Source organism: Neolamprologus multifasciatus, chromosome 15 (genome assembly GCF_963576455.1).
Source record: "Neolamprologus multifasciatus chromosome 15, fNeoMul1.2, whole genome shotgun sequence".
Lineage (NCBI taxonomy): Eukaryota > Metazoa > Chordata > Actinopteri > Cichliformes > Cichlidae > Neolamprologus > Neolamprologus multifasciatus.
The window spans coordinates 3,982,000-3,998,038 of NC_140453.1; the positions used below are offsets into that span (position 1 = coordinate 3,982,000).

The following is a 16,039-nucleotide window of genomic DNA, read 5'->3' on the forward strand; positions in this document are numbered from 1 at the left end:
AACTGAGTCGAGCCATTCCCTGTTGATCCGAGTAAATACTAGTGGAAAAGGTCTAAAAATGTCCTATACAATTTTCTTTTTCTACTCTTGGGTCTGTATGATGTCAGGGAGGAGTGATATCCTTCATTTGTTCAGCTCCATCTCTGAGCACAGAAACTCCACCATGTGATTTTCAAATCTTTTGTTTGCAAGAAAGAGCCCACTAGAAGAAAGGTGGCTTAAAATCAGGAAGAGAGGTACAGCGCTTGCTTCCGACATTGGATAAACTGACTTAAAATATGTCTGCGGTTGTGTTTGTCTTCTCCCTAGGTAAGATTTGACAATGTGGGTGGTCTTAGTAATCACATACAGTCACTAAAGGAAATGGTGGTGTTCCCTCTGCTGTATCCTGAGATCTTTGAGAAGTTCAAGATTCAGCCTCCCAGGTGAGAGCGTACTGCAGGAATGTAAGGTTATTCAGGTCCAATTTATGCTGTGTTTTCTCGGGGAAAAAATGGGATCGTTACTTTAATGATGACATTATATTTATGCCTTTTGTGCACGATAAAAGAAGTGTAAGCACTATTTGTAGTTGGTTAAGGGAGCATAAAATTGAGTTATCCCAACAATTTACAGCTTGAAGTACTATTAACATCAAATATTGATCAACCACAGGGTGAAAATTTCCGTTATGTAGTCATTTTAGAGATGAATCTAAAAAGTGGTGAGCTTTAATTATCACATAAACTAAGGTCCTATTCTCTCCCTGTTCTTTTTTAGAGGGTGTTTGTTCTATGGCCCACCAGGCACAGGAAAGACCCTGGTTGCGCGAGCTCTTGCCAATGAGTGCAGTCATGGTGACAGGAAGGTTTCCTTCTTCATGAGGAAAGGAGCCGACTGCCTCAGCAAGTGGGTTGGTGAATCAGAACGGCAGCTACGCCTGCTCTTTGACCAGGTAAACCACTGCAACGGCACTCTGATGAGGTGGAAGACATTTTTTGTTTCTGATGGCATGTTTTCAGTTCTTCTAGTGCTTTGTACTTAAACACAGGTAAAGCTAAGGAGTGTAATCATATATTGAGTTAAGTAAGCTTGACTTTGGTCCTGTGTATGCTTTTGACCAGGCTTACCTTATGAGGCCATCCATAATTTTTTTCGATGAGATTGATGGTTTGGCTCCTGTTCGCTCCAGCAAGCAAGACCAGATACACAGGTAAGGCCAATGTGATTGTGACTGTCATTTTCAAAGATGCACAGCTGCTTCATGTAAATGTAAAATGCCTAACCTATACAACACTGCTGCACATTAGCAGCAGTGGCATGTCTCTGCATGTGCAGTTCCAAACTGCTGTCTTTTTAACTACCAATAGGTGGCGCAGTTTCGCTAAAACTGCTGGCATTGTAGCTCCAATTGTAAATCAAATTTACTGGATATCTATTTTCCTGCTTGTCGTCAACAGAATTTGAGTTTCATTTGAGCCTCGGTCACAGTAGTAGTGGAAATCAGGAGCCCTTCACTTCTGATTTAAACCATTGAATCTGAACTGTGCGTGGGTTAAGAGGCCTTTTACGTAAACACAGTTTGAAGTTGAGCCTTGCTTAAACAATTGCCTGCTAGAAAATTAAATATTTGTAACTGTGAAGAGTGCCATTTAAACCATAGTTTATTCCAAAACGTGAAGAGTGCGTATGCTCTCTTTTTTCATCCATGCTGCCACGCTTTAGTCAACAGAGCACAAGCACAGTTGCTCTTTGCACCACACTATTTTATTCAGTATGGCTGTTTAATGGACCAAATCTTTGTACCATTTGCAAAAATAAAGCCTTGTTAATTTAGGTTGTACCAACTCATGACCCGTATCAGTATTGATTCAAACAGTATTTGGCTCTTGCATGAAGGTTTGCGTATAATGTTTTAGAGCCATGCATGTACAAAATTGAATTTGTTGTTCTATAACTGTCTGGCAGCTTTTGTAATTGCCTCCTTTTCTCTACAGTTCTATTGTATCAACTTTGCTGGCCTTGATGGACGGCTTGGACAGTCGAGGGGAGATAGTGGTCATTGGTGCTACAAACAGACTTGACTCTATCGACCCGGCACTCAGGAGGCCTGGACGCTTTGACCGGGAGTTTCTGTTCAGCCTGCCCGATAAGAAGGTAAGAAACATCAATATTGTATACAGTGGAAGTGTGCGCACAGTTGTTTCAATGACACCCAGCTGGAGATCGAAAATAATGCAAACACAATTAGTCTTACTCATAAGTCCTGTGACAAAATTAGTACACACAGCCCGCTGGCTATTAAAAATCCTGTTTTTTTTCCTCTTCATCCTCAGTGTTTGATGTTTTGAGTTAAGCATGTGGCAAAGCAGATGCTCATTAGCTTTCTAGAAAATTAAAATTCAGTCTTAGAAGTTAAATTTTTTTCCCATACGTAATTGCTTTATTTAGCTCTTAGAAGAAGCGTAAAACAATGTTGCGTGTGAGTAAAAGTGACAGTGAATCAGATGACCAGAACAGTGCAGGTGACTCCTCCCCATCGAGTCTGTCTAATGGGTCGCCTTGCATCGTTTGTCCACACAGTAGGATCACTGGTAATCAAAGGCTAATCTGCAAGCCAGTGGTGGCTTCTCACTAAGCTCTGAATGATTAGAGGATGGGAAAAAAACACTCTCTCTTATGCAAAAGCGAGTCTTTTTACATGTTTTAGTTCTGTTCCGGTGTTGCCTAAGCTAGACAGCTTCATGAAATCCATCTCAATGATGCCAGTTGAATAGAAAGGTAGATATGATGAAACACGATGAAAACTCTTGCACTTTATTCACGATAAAAACCACTTTGTTCTCATTGCCCGATCATCAAAGCGGAGTCCTGTGGAGATGTTGCAGTGAATTGTAGGGTGTAGCTTTGGCAAACGTTTCAGCTGAACTCATTCACGCACTTGGCTCTGTTTTGATCTTTCTCATTATGTTGTCAGTTCTAGATAGGGTGAAGGGTGTTTACATTTAATAGGTGTATTTATGGTGTGTTTTTCTGGGTTTCTTACCTCGTGTTTTATTTATCTGTTTTTTTTTCCCCTATTCACTGCTCTCTCTTCAGGCCAGAAAGCACATTTTGGAGATCCACACACGGGACTGGAATCCCAAATTGTCTGAGCCATTTTTAGATGAACTTGCAGAAAAATGTGTCGGTAAGAGTGATGTTTACGTATAAAACATTATGCCAATTTTGAAAGTGACTGCAGTGTGTAGCTTTACTTTAAAGCTCCAGGTGTTCGGGTAGAACAATAAAAGACATTTAAAAATTTTCACCATGAAGTGGCAGCAGCTCACGGTGGCTGTGCCAAAAGAGCCAGTGTAAAACCCTAATTAGGAAAACAAATGATTCACTAAGCTTTGTTGTTCTCGTTCTTACAGGCTACTGCGGTGCTGACATCAAAGCACTTTGCACAGAGGCAGCCTTGATGGCGTTGCGCCGCCGCTATCCCCAGATCTATGGCAGCAGCGTCAAACTGAAGCTGGACGTCGCCTCTATCGTCCTGGGGCCTGGCGACTTCAGCAAAGCAATGAGGACAATTGTCCCAGCCTCCCAGAGGGCTTTGGCTCCCCCAGGCCGAGCCTTGTCCCCAACCCTCAGGCCCCTGCTGGCCACTTCTTTCTCCTTGGTGCTGAAAGCTCTGCTCCGAGTCTTCCCCCATGCTCAGTGTACTGACAGGGACAACACACACGGTAGGCGTCTGGAACCCAGGCACCTGTGGTTTCAATTCTATCATGTGTTTTCCTTTTGTTGCTGCTGTTTTTCCACTGTCACTCTTGCTCTTATCTCTCTTGCCACCTGTCTCTCTAGTTAGTTTGTTTTTCCTGTTGGTACTTTGTAGTATTTGATTATCTCTCTCGTTCCCCAACCTTATTACCAAAGTGCTTTGTATCGCCCTCACACAGTGAACATAGAGTCTGTAGTGAAACATGTCCCCTGTGTATGCAGAAGTGATGGCACAGAGATTGGATAACTAGTCATCCTGTGAGCACTTCAATAACTCAACTCCCACTCCAGTCAACAGAAGACTGTTTACAGCAGATTAGGCTCGATGCAATACTCGACCAGTTGGAGATTGCTTGCAGGAATCATACTTCTAAAAGCCATTAATGACATGAAAATCCCATAGCTGTGCATGATATCAAATGGCCTAAACATCTCTACCTAATAAGCAGATTTGCTTTTTTAAAAATTTAATTTTCTTGTTGAATTTGCTTCATTAACATCAGCAGCAGTGCTACTTTCAGGATTCAACTTTTCAGAAACAATTTTTTATGTACCCGTTTGCCATCAGTACACTGAGTAAAGCCAGGAAAAGTGAGTAGCCACATGTGTATATGATCGATGTCCCCCACAGTGCTAGGCGGTGACAATCATCTGCTAGAAGAGGACCTGTATAGCGACGATGACAATGAGGAAGGCTCTGCTTCCATTTATGAAGTCCAGCCTGCTGCATCCCCAAAGAGTCAGCTCACCTCTTCTGCAATGCACAGACCCTTCCTCCATTTCTCCTCGTGAGTTCACCAAAGATGGCTTTTATGTGCTTTTTTGTGCAAAGGCGCTTACGTTTCATAACCAACAGATGGAATGAATGTTGTGTCAGAAAAAAAAATCTTTTAAGACCTATTCAGATAAAGAAACGTCATTTTCTAACGCTGAAGTTACAATAACTTTGTACAAACAGGTGCTATCGGTTCAATTTTCGCCATTTAATTCGTGCTACAATAGCTCCAGTGAGCCTTGAAATACTGCTATCTCCTTAGATGAAGGCAACCTCCGAGGCAACAAATATACAGTTGCTCCACTGGGAGTATTTATTAACAATCCTCAGCTGTAGAGTCAAAGGGGCTAGATCATAGGAGAGGATGAAAGAGGAAACAGAAGGTGATAAGACGACTCACAAACCAGAATTGCTATTGCAGCTTCTATTCAGAAATGTAGATGGGCAAAGGAAGTAAACGGATCAAGTACTTGGCCTTTGACTTTCCGTTAACTTGAACAATTTGATAAACAACATTAAGCACTTATCAAGCTTCTTGCTTTCAAGCTGTATAAAATTTGCTCGCACTGTGTGTTAGATGCACATAGGAAAAGCCCCTGAAGGCATGTCTAGATTTGTAGATTAATGGCACCTACTGGATTGAATGCAGGCAAAGCCACGCTTAAGTGGCTTATTGGCGTTGTTATCAAACAGCTGTGCTGCAGTAGGACAGATTTTGTCAGAACTCTGTTTCAAAAACGTGTCCTCGAGGTTGAGTACAGATAACAATTACTGCAAAAGTAGAACTCATGTAACTCTGAGATAAGGGAGGAGTCCCAGTCATTTTTGCCTTCAAAAAAGCCATCAAGTAAAATGCAGAGTAGGATTACTAAGATTGTGCTCATACACAAACCTTGAAAACAACAATAAGCTGCTGCGAGCGGGCATGTTGCCTTGTGCGTGCACATGTGCACACGTAATGTGTTCACAGCTGGATGTTTGCTAAACCGTACTGAATTCCTGTTGTTTTTCCTCTGACCACTCTTCTTCACGTGTGGCTTATTTTTCTGCATCACTTGTGTGGGATTGCTTTTACACCAAATGCCAAAGATTAATTTCATTTAAAAGCAACTCTTACAGACTCGGACTAAGCTGTAGCTTTTACAGTGAGTGCACCAAAGTAAAAAGAGAACAATAGGGCTTCTGCTGTGGCTTTTTAAATGACTGGAGGACTGTTGTACTGCACTCATATAGTGATAGATGATACACTAACTGTGAACTCCCATCTGCCTCTAGCTCTGCCCTCCAACAGCCCACAGCATACAGGCCTCGTCTGCTCCTGGCAGGGGCCCCGGGCTCAGGACAGAGCTCCCACTTGGCCCCTGCCTTGCTGCACCACCTGGACAAGCTACCAGTACACCGCCTGGACTTGCCCACTCTCTACTCCGTCAGCGCCAAGACGCCAGAGGAGTCCTGTGCTCAGGTAAAGCGCAAACGCATACCGATGCACTGAGAAGGTGCAGACATGTATTTATTTAACTGAAGCTGTTTTACTGTGAGAACAAAATTTGGAGACAGTAGGCAATCTGCTGGCTTCCACAATCTTTATTTCCATTTCTTCAGTTTTAGAAAACATTGTTTGCTTGACCACTTTCCCTGTAGGTATTCCGCGAGGCCCGCCGGAGCGTGCCCAGTGTAGTATACATGCCACATATCTCAGAGTGGTGGGACACAGTAAGTGATACTGTGAAGAGCACCTTCCTCACCCTGCTGCAGGATGTGCCCTCTTTCAGCCCTGTCCTTGTCCTCGCCACAGCTGAAACTCACTACTCAAAGCTGTCAGATGAGGTAGGAACGCACACACGATCACCTGAGCTGACATTTTGAGATTTTCCTGAAGGCTTCCAACCTTTTTTTTTCTTTCATTATGTGAAAGAGAAGATTGTTAACTCAGTGTCCTTTTTATGTGGTGTTGGAGGTTAAAGCATGATTTGAAGTTTTTTTTCCTGTGCTAAGCTGTAATGCTAGTGCAAACAGTGCATCACAGTAAATGTCATCTGCTCCCACAGTTTTTATCTACTTTGGCTTTGTCACCCGCTGACCGCCACACCTCACCCAACCCTTCAGAGCAGTCAGCTGAGGGGAAACACTGAAACCCTAATCATCAGTCATAATCACTATCGTAACAATCCCCCTCCTGTGGTAACCCAGTCTCCCCACCTCCCCACCTCCTTATCAGGCTTGACTTTTTTGGGTTACCTTGTTCAACCAGAGATATGAAAAATAAAAAGCAAAAGAAAATAAACATTGTTGATAAAATGAAGGCAACAGAGACTGCAAAGAATGAAAGACTGGTTCATTTAAAATCAAAATGATTTAAATGTCATTATTTTTTAATTTTAGAACTTCATTTATTGTGCTTGTTTATATTGGAATAAAACAAAATTAAAATAATTGCTATATATTGGATATTCTCTGTAGAAAAATGCAAAGCTGATAAGCCTATCAATTGATTCTGTTGGCTGAAGCTATGCTGGCATTTACGGTCATGCTACTTTCCCTCCTGTGTGTGTGTGTGTGTGTGTGTGTGTGTGTGTACCAGAGCAGTGGCAAGACTTTTGAACTGATGTTGACAGTTCAAAAGTCATTGCTGTAGGCTAAGCTTTCCAACAATTAAACCACCCAAAGCCAAACATAGTTAGACATTGACCCAAACATCAAGCCGAAATATCTTTTTATTTAAAACAAAAAACGGACCGGATATAAATCTGGCAGCACTGACAACAACGCTTGAAGTTCTGTTGCTGATGACACACACTTTGCTAACCAATGACTGATGAGGGGAAAAAAAAGCAAAAAGCCAACAGGGAGTCCTTACTCCCACCCAAACATTCAAGGAAAAATGCTGCAGTTTAGAGCAGTCTGGAAAACCAAATAATCAAGCTTTGTACCCCACACTGTGCCCCAGTCTGCACTGTCTTCTGACTGTAAATGAACATTTAGACTATATGTGTGATGATTAATGGTTGTCAGACAGATGAATATTGTTGCTTAACACTTGTGGCTTTATTTACTCTGAGAAAATACTTCATAGCTTGACAGTGCTGACCACTGACATTTTCACTGCTGGAAATTAAATGAGCCCTCATTCTCAGCTGCAGCAACCTTAATGGATTGACTTTTCTTTAAGTGATGTGAAGATTGATTTCGTTGAAATATGCTACACTGGAAGTGACATTTCCACTTAGCACTTAAGATAAGCTTTAGTTTAGTTAGGTGTGTTTTAGCACACCAATTTTATTTATTTATAGAGAGAGATACATACATGACTAAATCCATGTTATGGTGTAATCAGTGACATAAATTGACTGAAAGATTATTTATGATAAGCAGGTTTCTAATAGTTTTCAGACTGCCCTGAGATGACCCTAAATGGTGGTTAAAGCCAGACAAAATGTAAGAAATCAGAAGTAACTATTTGAAGCTAATGGTATAAAAACTCAGTCATTCCTGCTGCTGCTAGAAATTCTGTTGCACTGCTTATATCTACAGCCTTTCTTTTAAATCCTGCAATGGGAACATAACGAGTACATGAGTTGGTTCCACTGATTGGGAGTATTGTTCAGGCTATTTAAAAGCTTGTTTCATCTCCTAATTAGACCTATTTGCTGGATTTGTTTGCTTTATCAATCATTTTTAGGCACGGACATGCCGCAATCTATGGCGCTTTAAGTGATTTGGCTATCTCTGAGAGTGTTGTTTCTCTCTGGCACGGAGAACACAGTGACAGCTGCTGTCTCAGCTCCAAGCCTCAGCAGGGAATGGGTAGGATCCCTCCCCAGCCAAAACTGACACTGCAGGCTTGGGTCCAACTACATAATTTCCCTCTCTCCCTTAACAGTCGTTCAGCCTGCTAAGATTGACTCCCTTTTCTATAAAAGTAGAAGGAAAATTTGCTCCAGGTTCAACAGGAAGAGTGTGGAGGGATGGTGGCATCCCTCAGTATCTTTGTTATCACCTTTTGCTGTGTCTTTGATGCATTGCTATACTGTTCAAGTGCACAATAACTGCATCAACAGCCTGTAGAGTGTGAATTCTATCCACTGCTGATTGACCATAAAAGCATGATTAATAATGCATTGGTAATCTGGTTGCAGTGCCAAGGAGCAATAAATACAGTGTAGTAACACTTATGTCCTGTGAGATGGATGATGAGGCGTAGTGATGTTTGTGCAGTGCGTCCTTCAGCCAGACTTGAGTTGCAGCTGTTTTGCTGTTCACACTTGAGGTTGGGCTGTAAAGGCCAGTGTTGGGTGATACGCCGCAATAGCACAGTTACTGAAAAGTCATTGAAAGTGAACAGCAAATCTCGCCTGCTGCTTCACATTTGCACAACTTATGCATCACCTTGGAAAAAGGGTTTCAGATATCTGACACTGACCTCTTCAATGGTTTCTAAATGCACACTGGCTCTTTTGCGTCATGCACTATTTATGTCTCCAAAAGCAAAATCATCACTGACCATTGTTCCTCAGTTCATGCTAAATCGTCACTTATCAAAGCACGACAGTGTGTGCACTGGCAGAATGAATTGTCACTTCCTATTCATCTATTTTCTTCTGCTTTTCTGGGCCTGGGTCACAGTGGCAGCAGGCTAAATAAAGTAAGCCAGCAGAACCTCTCTCTCATCCATATCGTCCAGCCCTTTTTGGTGATGGCTAAAATGTAATCCCTTTGGCATGTCCTTCCAGTTATTTGTGCCGCTGCCTCTACTGACTTGTTTCAGAGCAAAGGAGCCTCGATTCCTTTCGGAGCTCCTTCAGGATGTGTGAGCTCCTCGCTCTCTTGCTCTTTCAGTAACTACAGAAAACTCATACCAAGCTTGAGAGAGAGAGTTCATATGTGAGATTCAGAATGCAGTCCAGTGAATGAAAAGCTCCTGCTGATGCGACACATTCACGGTCCATGTTACCACCATCGGAGCTTCAGTGTTCCAGTTATCCATTACTCTTGCAGATTTCTCACTTTTATTCCCTAGATGCCACGTAGTAGGTAGGGACTTGGGAATTTGATTCAGGTTAGCCAGCATGAATGTGATTTTACTAAATAAAGCCTTTAAAGCATTGGAGATGGAGATAAGTGGCTCTATAAGCATGAAGTGAAAGAACGGTGATAATGGAAACCTACGTGTCTCTTGTACACATATACAAACTTTTCATGTGATTCAGTTTATAGGTTTGCAAACATTAATTTCCAGCTACAAACTTTGAAAGTTGTTGTGTAAACCAGCTTAACAACCCTAATCTGAGTCTATAAAGAATAGGTGTCCACTTTTATTTTACAGTCTCTCTAGCCAGTAGGCATTCCCTTTATACTTTCCACCCACCCTTCCTTTTTAAACATTCATCTGTCTACACATTACTGCTCTCTCTCCTGGTGTTAATACACCTGCAGCCTTTATCATAATAAAAATACTGTGAATCATTACCTGCTGTGTGCTACCTCCACGATCTCTTTCTGGCTCTCCTACTGTTTTTACTCAGTTTCTCCTTTTTTAACCTCTTCTGAGGGGAGAGCAAGTAATTCAGAGAGTGTGTGAAAGAAAGACACCAGATAGCGGTGCAGAGCGAGCAAACATGCCACAGCTAAGGGTGAGGATCGATGTGAATGACAAATAGCGGGGGAATCATAAAGAGTAAAGTCGGCGCTTCGTCAGCAGCGGGGCATCCTGTTGGAACTGGTGTTCAGCTCCGTCACAGAACTAACTTAGGATACAGCATCCATGTAAATGTACACATCGGCAGGTCTTATGATCTTCTGCGTATGACCTGCAGAGGGACTACAGATGCAAATGAGCCCAAGCTAACTCGACATTTATGTTAATATTGTCCATGGTCCCTCTTCAAATAAAATGAATTAATAATAGGAATTATAATGATGCTCTCACTTGAGGTCTTTTGACTCCAAGCGTGCATTGTATGTGATAATAAAAGGTTCTGCTTCAGGTTAAACATTTGGCTATCAGGGAATGAGGTTATCGTGCTTTTTTTTTTTTTAATACTTACAGTTTAGTCAGTCCTTCTGAATTATACAGGTTGAAACATCAGAACTTACCAGGCAGACCAAATTTAGAGTCATTGAAACATTGTTATTGAATCCTGCAGGCTGAGAGGAAAAAATACAAACAAACAACCATTAAAAGAAAACGCATCAAATCAGACCATGTAACTCATCCACTACAGGGTCTCATGTTCAGCACAGTTTTTCCATTTCTGTTGTTTTCCATTAAGAAAATTGACTTCAGTTGAATTGAATTCAATCCAATATGAACAGTTTTTATCCATTAAAATCCACCGCAGTGCTATTTGTTTTTCTTTTTTTCAAAACACTGCTTAGCTGTGCACGTTCACTGAGGACATCTGTAATACTTCATACATGCATTATATTTAGTAGACTTGTGGTTGAGAAATTATCAAACACCTTTTACTAACATTAGTGTTTATTAACCGATTGTTTTAACACCTCATATTCACTCTGATTTGCAGTTTTTGACAGTTAAGATAAGATAACCTTTATTATTCCTACACATGGGAAATTTGTTGCTTTTATAATATGAGAATTTCCCCACAAGAAATCTGCCGCATGTTTAAGGCGATGCATTGTCTGCAAACCTTGGACAGTTGGCTGTTTATCAATTGGGTTCTACTAGAAATAACAAGTCCTGTTTTCTTTTTACCGCTTTGGTTTGCAATGTGGACTTTTTTATTTTCCACGTTCATTACGTCCTGTGCTTGGTTTCTGTTGTGCTATTTTGTGCATTAGTTTAATGTAGCGACAGATGAAAAGAGGACTCGCGTCAACGTCGTAATTATTATTTATCTTTGGCTTCTGTGTTAACAAAAATGTACATAACAAACTTCAGTGGAAGCAGTTAGTTTGTGCCCCTGGTATCAAACTGAAATTAAATTGGCTCAAAGTGGAATATTTTCACATCTCATGAATTCTATTTGGAACAAAAATGAATGAAACAACTGCCTTATAGTGCTCAATGAAAAATGGCACCTTAGAATAAACATACTAAGTATACCGGCCTGGCAACAAGGTTTGACATGTTCTGTTGGTGAGTCTTTTTTCAGAAACACCCTTATTTCTTTTTTCTCTTTTTTTTAAACTCCTTTTTCTTTTTCTTTTTAAAAATACAGGTGAGAAGTATATTCCAGAGGACCTATGGGGAAGTAGTTGCACTGTCCCCTCCGGGAGAAGAGGAAATACGGCACTTCTTCTCTGACCTCCTGTTGGTTCAAGCAGCCAGGCCTCCACCACGCCTCAGGAATGCAGGTATCTATTTATGAGTACATAAGTAAATAGCATAATGACTCATTTCTTCTGTCAGTGCTAGAGGGCAGTGTTGGCCGGTGTTGACTGCTTGTATTATTACCTCTCTAGCTCTGGTTTCGTTTTTCAACTCTCCTTTTATTTCGGATTAGATGTAGACCGGAGGAGCAAATGTTATTTGATTGGTATGTTAAAAACGGTCCTCGCGTGTGCGCGTTTGTGTACGTGTGTTCAGAATTGGTTTAATTTCACCTCGGCAAAAATATGTACAGATGTTAAGGTAATTAGGGTGGTGCACACAGAAGTGTAAGATTGGCCCAGTGTGAAACCTGTGAATCCTGGACATTTCTATTTCTCAGCCACATCGAAATCAGGCCACAGCACCCCTCAATCACATCCCCATCCACCAGTACAATTACCCCCTGCTATTTCCCTACTGCTCAATCTCAGTTTTCCCAAAGTCTACTGTTCCAGTTCAATATGAGAATGCTGTCCACCCGGGCTTTCAAATGGAAATGGCGTTCAGCATTCATCTTTCGATTCCTCATTGATGCAAACCAGGAGGGTCCCCTGCTGTACTCGCTCTGTGCTCTTCAGGGGCTCCTGCATCTCTAAGACAGCAGTCTGATTTCCTGCAGAGAGGCCAGCAGAAAAGCACAGAGAGGAATTGCTGTGAGAGGGCCCGGCCGCGATTAACCATAATTAGAATCAGGAGTTGGATTGCTGCTGCTGAGTGAAGCGCCCTTAGGTGCTGTAGAGCCCTCCTAACGATATCGGCTCATGCCTTGGGCAAGTATGGGCACCTCTAGAGATGAAGGGTGAAGATCTGCTGGCCTTGCTTTATCGCTTTGCCACTGGCCAGAGGCTGTTCCTAGGTGCATTTCAAAACCAGGGGAGTTTTTTTTCGTTAGCTTATTAATCTTAAATCTAGGGATGCACCTTCACTGCTTTTGACATTTATTACTGTTTTTCTTTGGAACAATAATTGTTTTACTGTTTAAATGTCCAAAGAGGCTATAATAAGAATAGACAACTCCAATGAGCTATGAAACGGTTATTTATTGATTTTTTTCCCCCAACAATTTCTTTGTTTCGATGGCATAAAATCAGTAAGAAGCAGGAAAAGGTAACACCTAATTAAAAAAATTGGCATTGGTCAGACAGTTATTTTGTCTCAGCGTATCCTTACATGTTCTTCTTCACTGGACTAAGTTTGTTTGTTGTTTGCAATGGTGCTAAAAGGAAAAGGTCAATAATGACACTGGTGTCTGACTTTAAACCAAAAGATTTTGTTTAGCAGCTTTACTCGTGCTGATAGTTGAGCCAAATCTTTGGTGCTTTGTTGCTAAGCCATAGACACTCAGTTCTTTAATGTGTTAGATTTTTTTTTTTGTCTTGCTGGATGGATGGAAGCAGTGTGAAAACTTTATATACTTTATGCACTTTTCTTGCTTTTCCTCCTCAAACAGATAAGTGTGAAGAGGTTCTGCCGGTGGCGGAGGCTCCAGGCCCGAGAGTCCTTTCAGCAGAGGAACAGCGTCGCCTGGCTGAACAGGAGGAGAACACATTACGGGAGCTCAGGCTCTTTCTCAGGGACGTGACCAAGCGCCTGGCCACTGACAAACGTTTTAACATCTTCAGCAAGCCAGTTGACATTGAAGAGGTAGAGTGGAATTGATTTGTGGAGGGACTGACACCAGCTTTGTCAAACTGTGAATGAGATCACAAACTCAGTGTTTATGTTTCAGGTGTCAGACTACCTGGAGGTGATTAGGCAGCCCATGGACCTATCCACTGTCATGACAAAGATTGACACCCACCAGTACTTGACAGCCAAGGACTTCTTGGTGGACATTGACCTCATCTGCAGTAATGCTTTAGAATACAATCCTGACAAGGACCCTGGAGGTGAGGAGAAGTAGTTGGGCTTATGAATCCACGTACATAAATACAATCTCACCAGCAGGCTGTCACAAATGTAAAATAAAAAATTAACAAACAAAAAAACTCATAAATAGTCTTGTATTACCAAGGTAGGCTGAGTATATCTGTTCTATCTCATAATTAACTCACAGATCTTATTTTGATATCAAGCTTTCTATACACCCCTTGGTAGTGAAGCAAATTAGAAAATTTCCCCAAAAGTTGTATAATTATTTAATCCCCAGCTTATTTGTGATATCGTTCCTAAAACTGGCACAATATCTATAGAAAACTCCCAGTGTCCAATTTCCCTTGATGTTATATCAACATATCCAAATAAATATGAGCCTGTGTATCTCTAGTCATGGCTGTGTTCCATTAGACCACCACTGGTGAGTAAAAAGTAATTAGATGTAATACTTAATGACTTAAAAGGAGAGCTTCCAGGCGGTAAAATTGCTTAAATATGGTTTTCTCTAACTTGGAAATTCAAATGCAGTACATACAGCCCCCACTGAAAATAGCATTTCCACAGTGTACTTCATGCTCTGTAGCTGTGGAAGGCTGCATATGCATTAAAATTTAATTTGTCTCCTTTCTTGCAGTTTGAACTGAATTTTACCCCATCCACACTTCATCTCAGCACATTTTCCAGGCTTAGAATGGGCTTTATAAGGATTGGTGGAAAACACTTGTAAACATAAATGCATTTATTATTTATTTATAATAGGTTCATTTAAGTTCAGTTCACAACCACAACACAGCCTCCTCAAGGTGATGTGTTTTATGCAGAATTTACAATTAATATAATATAGCAGTTAGCATTAATATAATATATTATTATATAATTATATTATTATATATTATTGTTGCACCAAATGATTCAAATCTGATATAATGTTTACTGAAGGCAGCACGTGGCAGGCCTGCGTTAAAACATTCACTTAAAATTGCTGTTTTAATTCTTGCCTTGTGTGTTTAGCTGCCTCGGCACCCTTGCTAGAATACAGCTGCCCGATACTAATGGGAAGCAATTCTCTGCCCAAAGGAATAAATCATATCTCTCTCTTTGCAGGCGAGGGCCTGGGTCATTTGTTGGAATGCACGGCCTACAAATGATACACTAACGGAAAAAAAAAATGCAATTAGGCAATTTAATAAAGAAGACTAACGAAGCATCTTGTCTGCTCGCCCTGTGCTTGGTCCAGGGAATATGGCCCAGACCCTGCACAATTATGCTGCTTGGGAAGTTCTCCACCAGCTCTCATAGTGCTTGGGAAAGAACCTCATTATCCCTCTGTGGTCGGTTTCTCCTTGTCCTTCACACTGAGTTTAGCGTAAAGTCCTCCACGTCCAGTCATGTTGGTTTGCTTGCTTTATACCTCCCCACCTCGCTAAATAATTTGGTTAAAAATTGGGATATCTCTGTGCTCCACAGTACGATTCAGGGTTAGAAATACTCTTTAGCTGATTGGGGGAAATGGCAATAGCAACCCTTTAACTATAAAGGAACGCTAAAGCAACAGAGTTGCATGTCAGTCCGTCCCTGCCAGTTTTAGATGGGGAGGTTAGGCAGAGTCCATAAAGTTGCAGATGAGCTCTTGGCATCCCACCTGGCCTTTGACACTTGGTCCACTGACAGGCATTTTTTGCCCTTATAATGCACGTCCGTGAGCATACTGTGAGACGTGCTCTGTCAGTAGAAAAACACACACACATGCACCCAAATTGCCTCCATTGCAATTAAGCAGCAATCCTCCAATTAGACAAGGGAAGCTGGCAGATTGTGACCTCTGTGCCACTCTATGCCTGAACTCTTCTCCCACTGCCTGCTGTAATGAGAGGCGGCCTGTTTACAGAGACTATGCTTTTAGGCTGCCTCTGCAGCTCTGCCTTTATTTTCCCTCCATGGATGCAGAAGCAAGGGGAATTGAGGATTTAATGATGCTGTGACACATCTAAAGGGAACAAGGCCTGGAAGTTATAAAGGTGTAAGGACTGTGAGAGATAATGAGTGTGCATTTTAAAAATATTTCTCTTTGTATGTGCAATATATATGGTTGTGTGCACATATAATGCACCCAACTTTGTCTTAAATGTTTGAAGTAGTGGCATTCCTGCTTTCATGTCTGCAGTTCTGCCCACTAACATTTCTCACCAAAGCCAGCTCTATCCTTTTGTTGGTACTGTGAGAAAATTCTACACTCCCCTTTCTCACAGATACAGTGGAATGGGTTAGGCTTTCTATTGACTCTTTGCTTTGCCTGCTCGTTAGGGTATGGAGAG

General features: G+C 41.5%; 1 protein-coding gene across 1 annotated transcript in view; it reads left to right on the plus strand.

Annotated features, from left to right (window-relative positions):
• atad2b (ATPase family AAA domain containing 2B) overlaps nt 1–16,039 on the plus strand; it is a 69,752-nt gene that overhangs the window by 5,714 nt on the left and 47,999 nt on the right. Inside the window, exons 11-22 of the mRNA XM_085133522.1 lie at nt 310–425; nt 760–934; nt 1,104–1,192; nt 1,977–2,136; nt 3,079–3,169; nt 3,396–3,707; nt 4,373–4,529; nt 5,792–5,978; nt 6,158–6,343; nt 11,698–11,833; nt 13,300–13,493; nt 13,579–13,738. Of these exons, the coding sequence (XP_084989648.1) occupies nt 310–425; nt 760–934; nt 1,104–1,192; nt 1,977–2,136; nt 3,079–3,169; nt 3,396–3,707; nt 4,373–4,529; nt 5,792–5,978; nt 6,158–6,343; nt 11,698–11,833; nt 13,300–13,493; nt 13,579–13,738 (1,963 nt within the window). The remainder of the gene's footprint in view (nt 1–309; nt 426–759; nt 935–1,103; nt 1,193–1,976; nt 2,137–3,078; nt 3,170–3,395; nt 3,708–4,372; nt 4,530–5,791; nt 5,979–6,157; nt 6,344–11,697; nt 11,834–13,299; nt 13,494–13,578; nt 13,739–16,039) is intronic.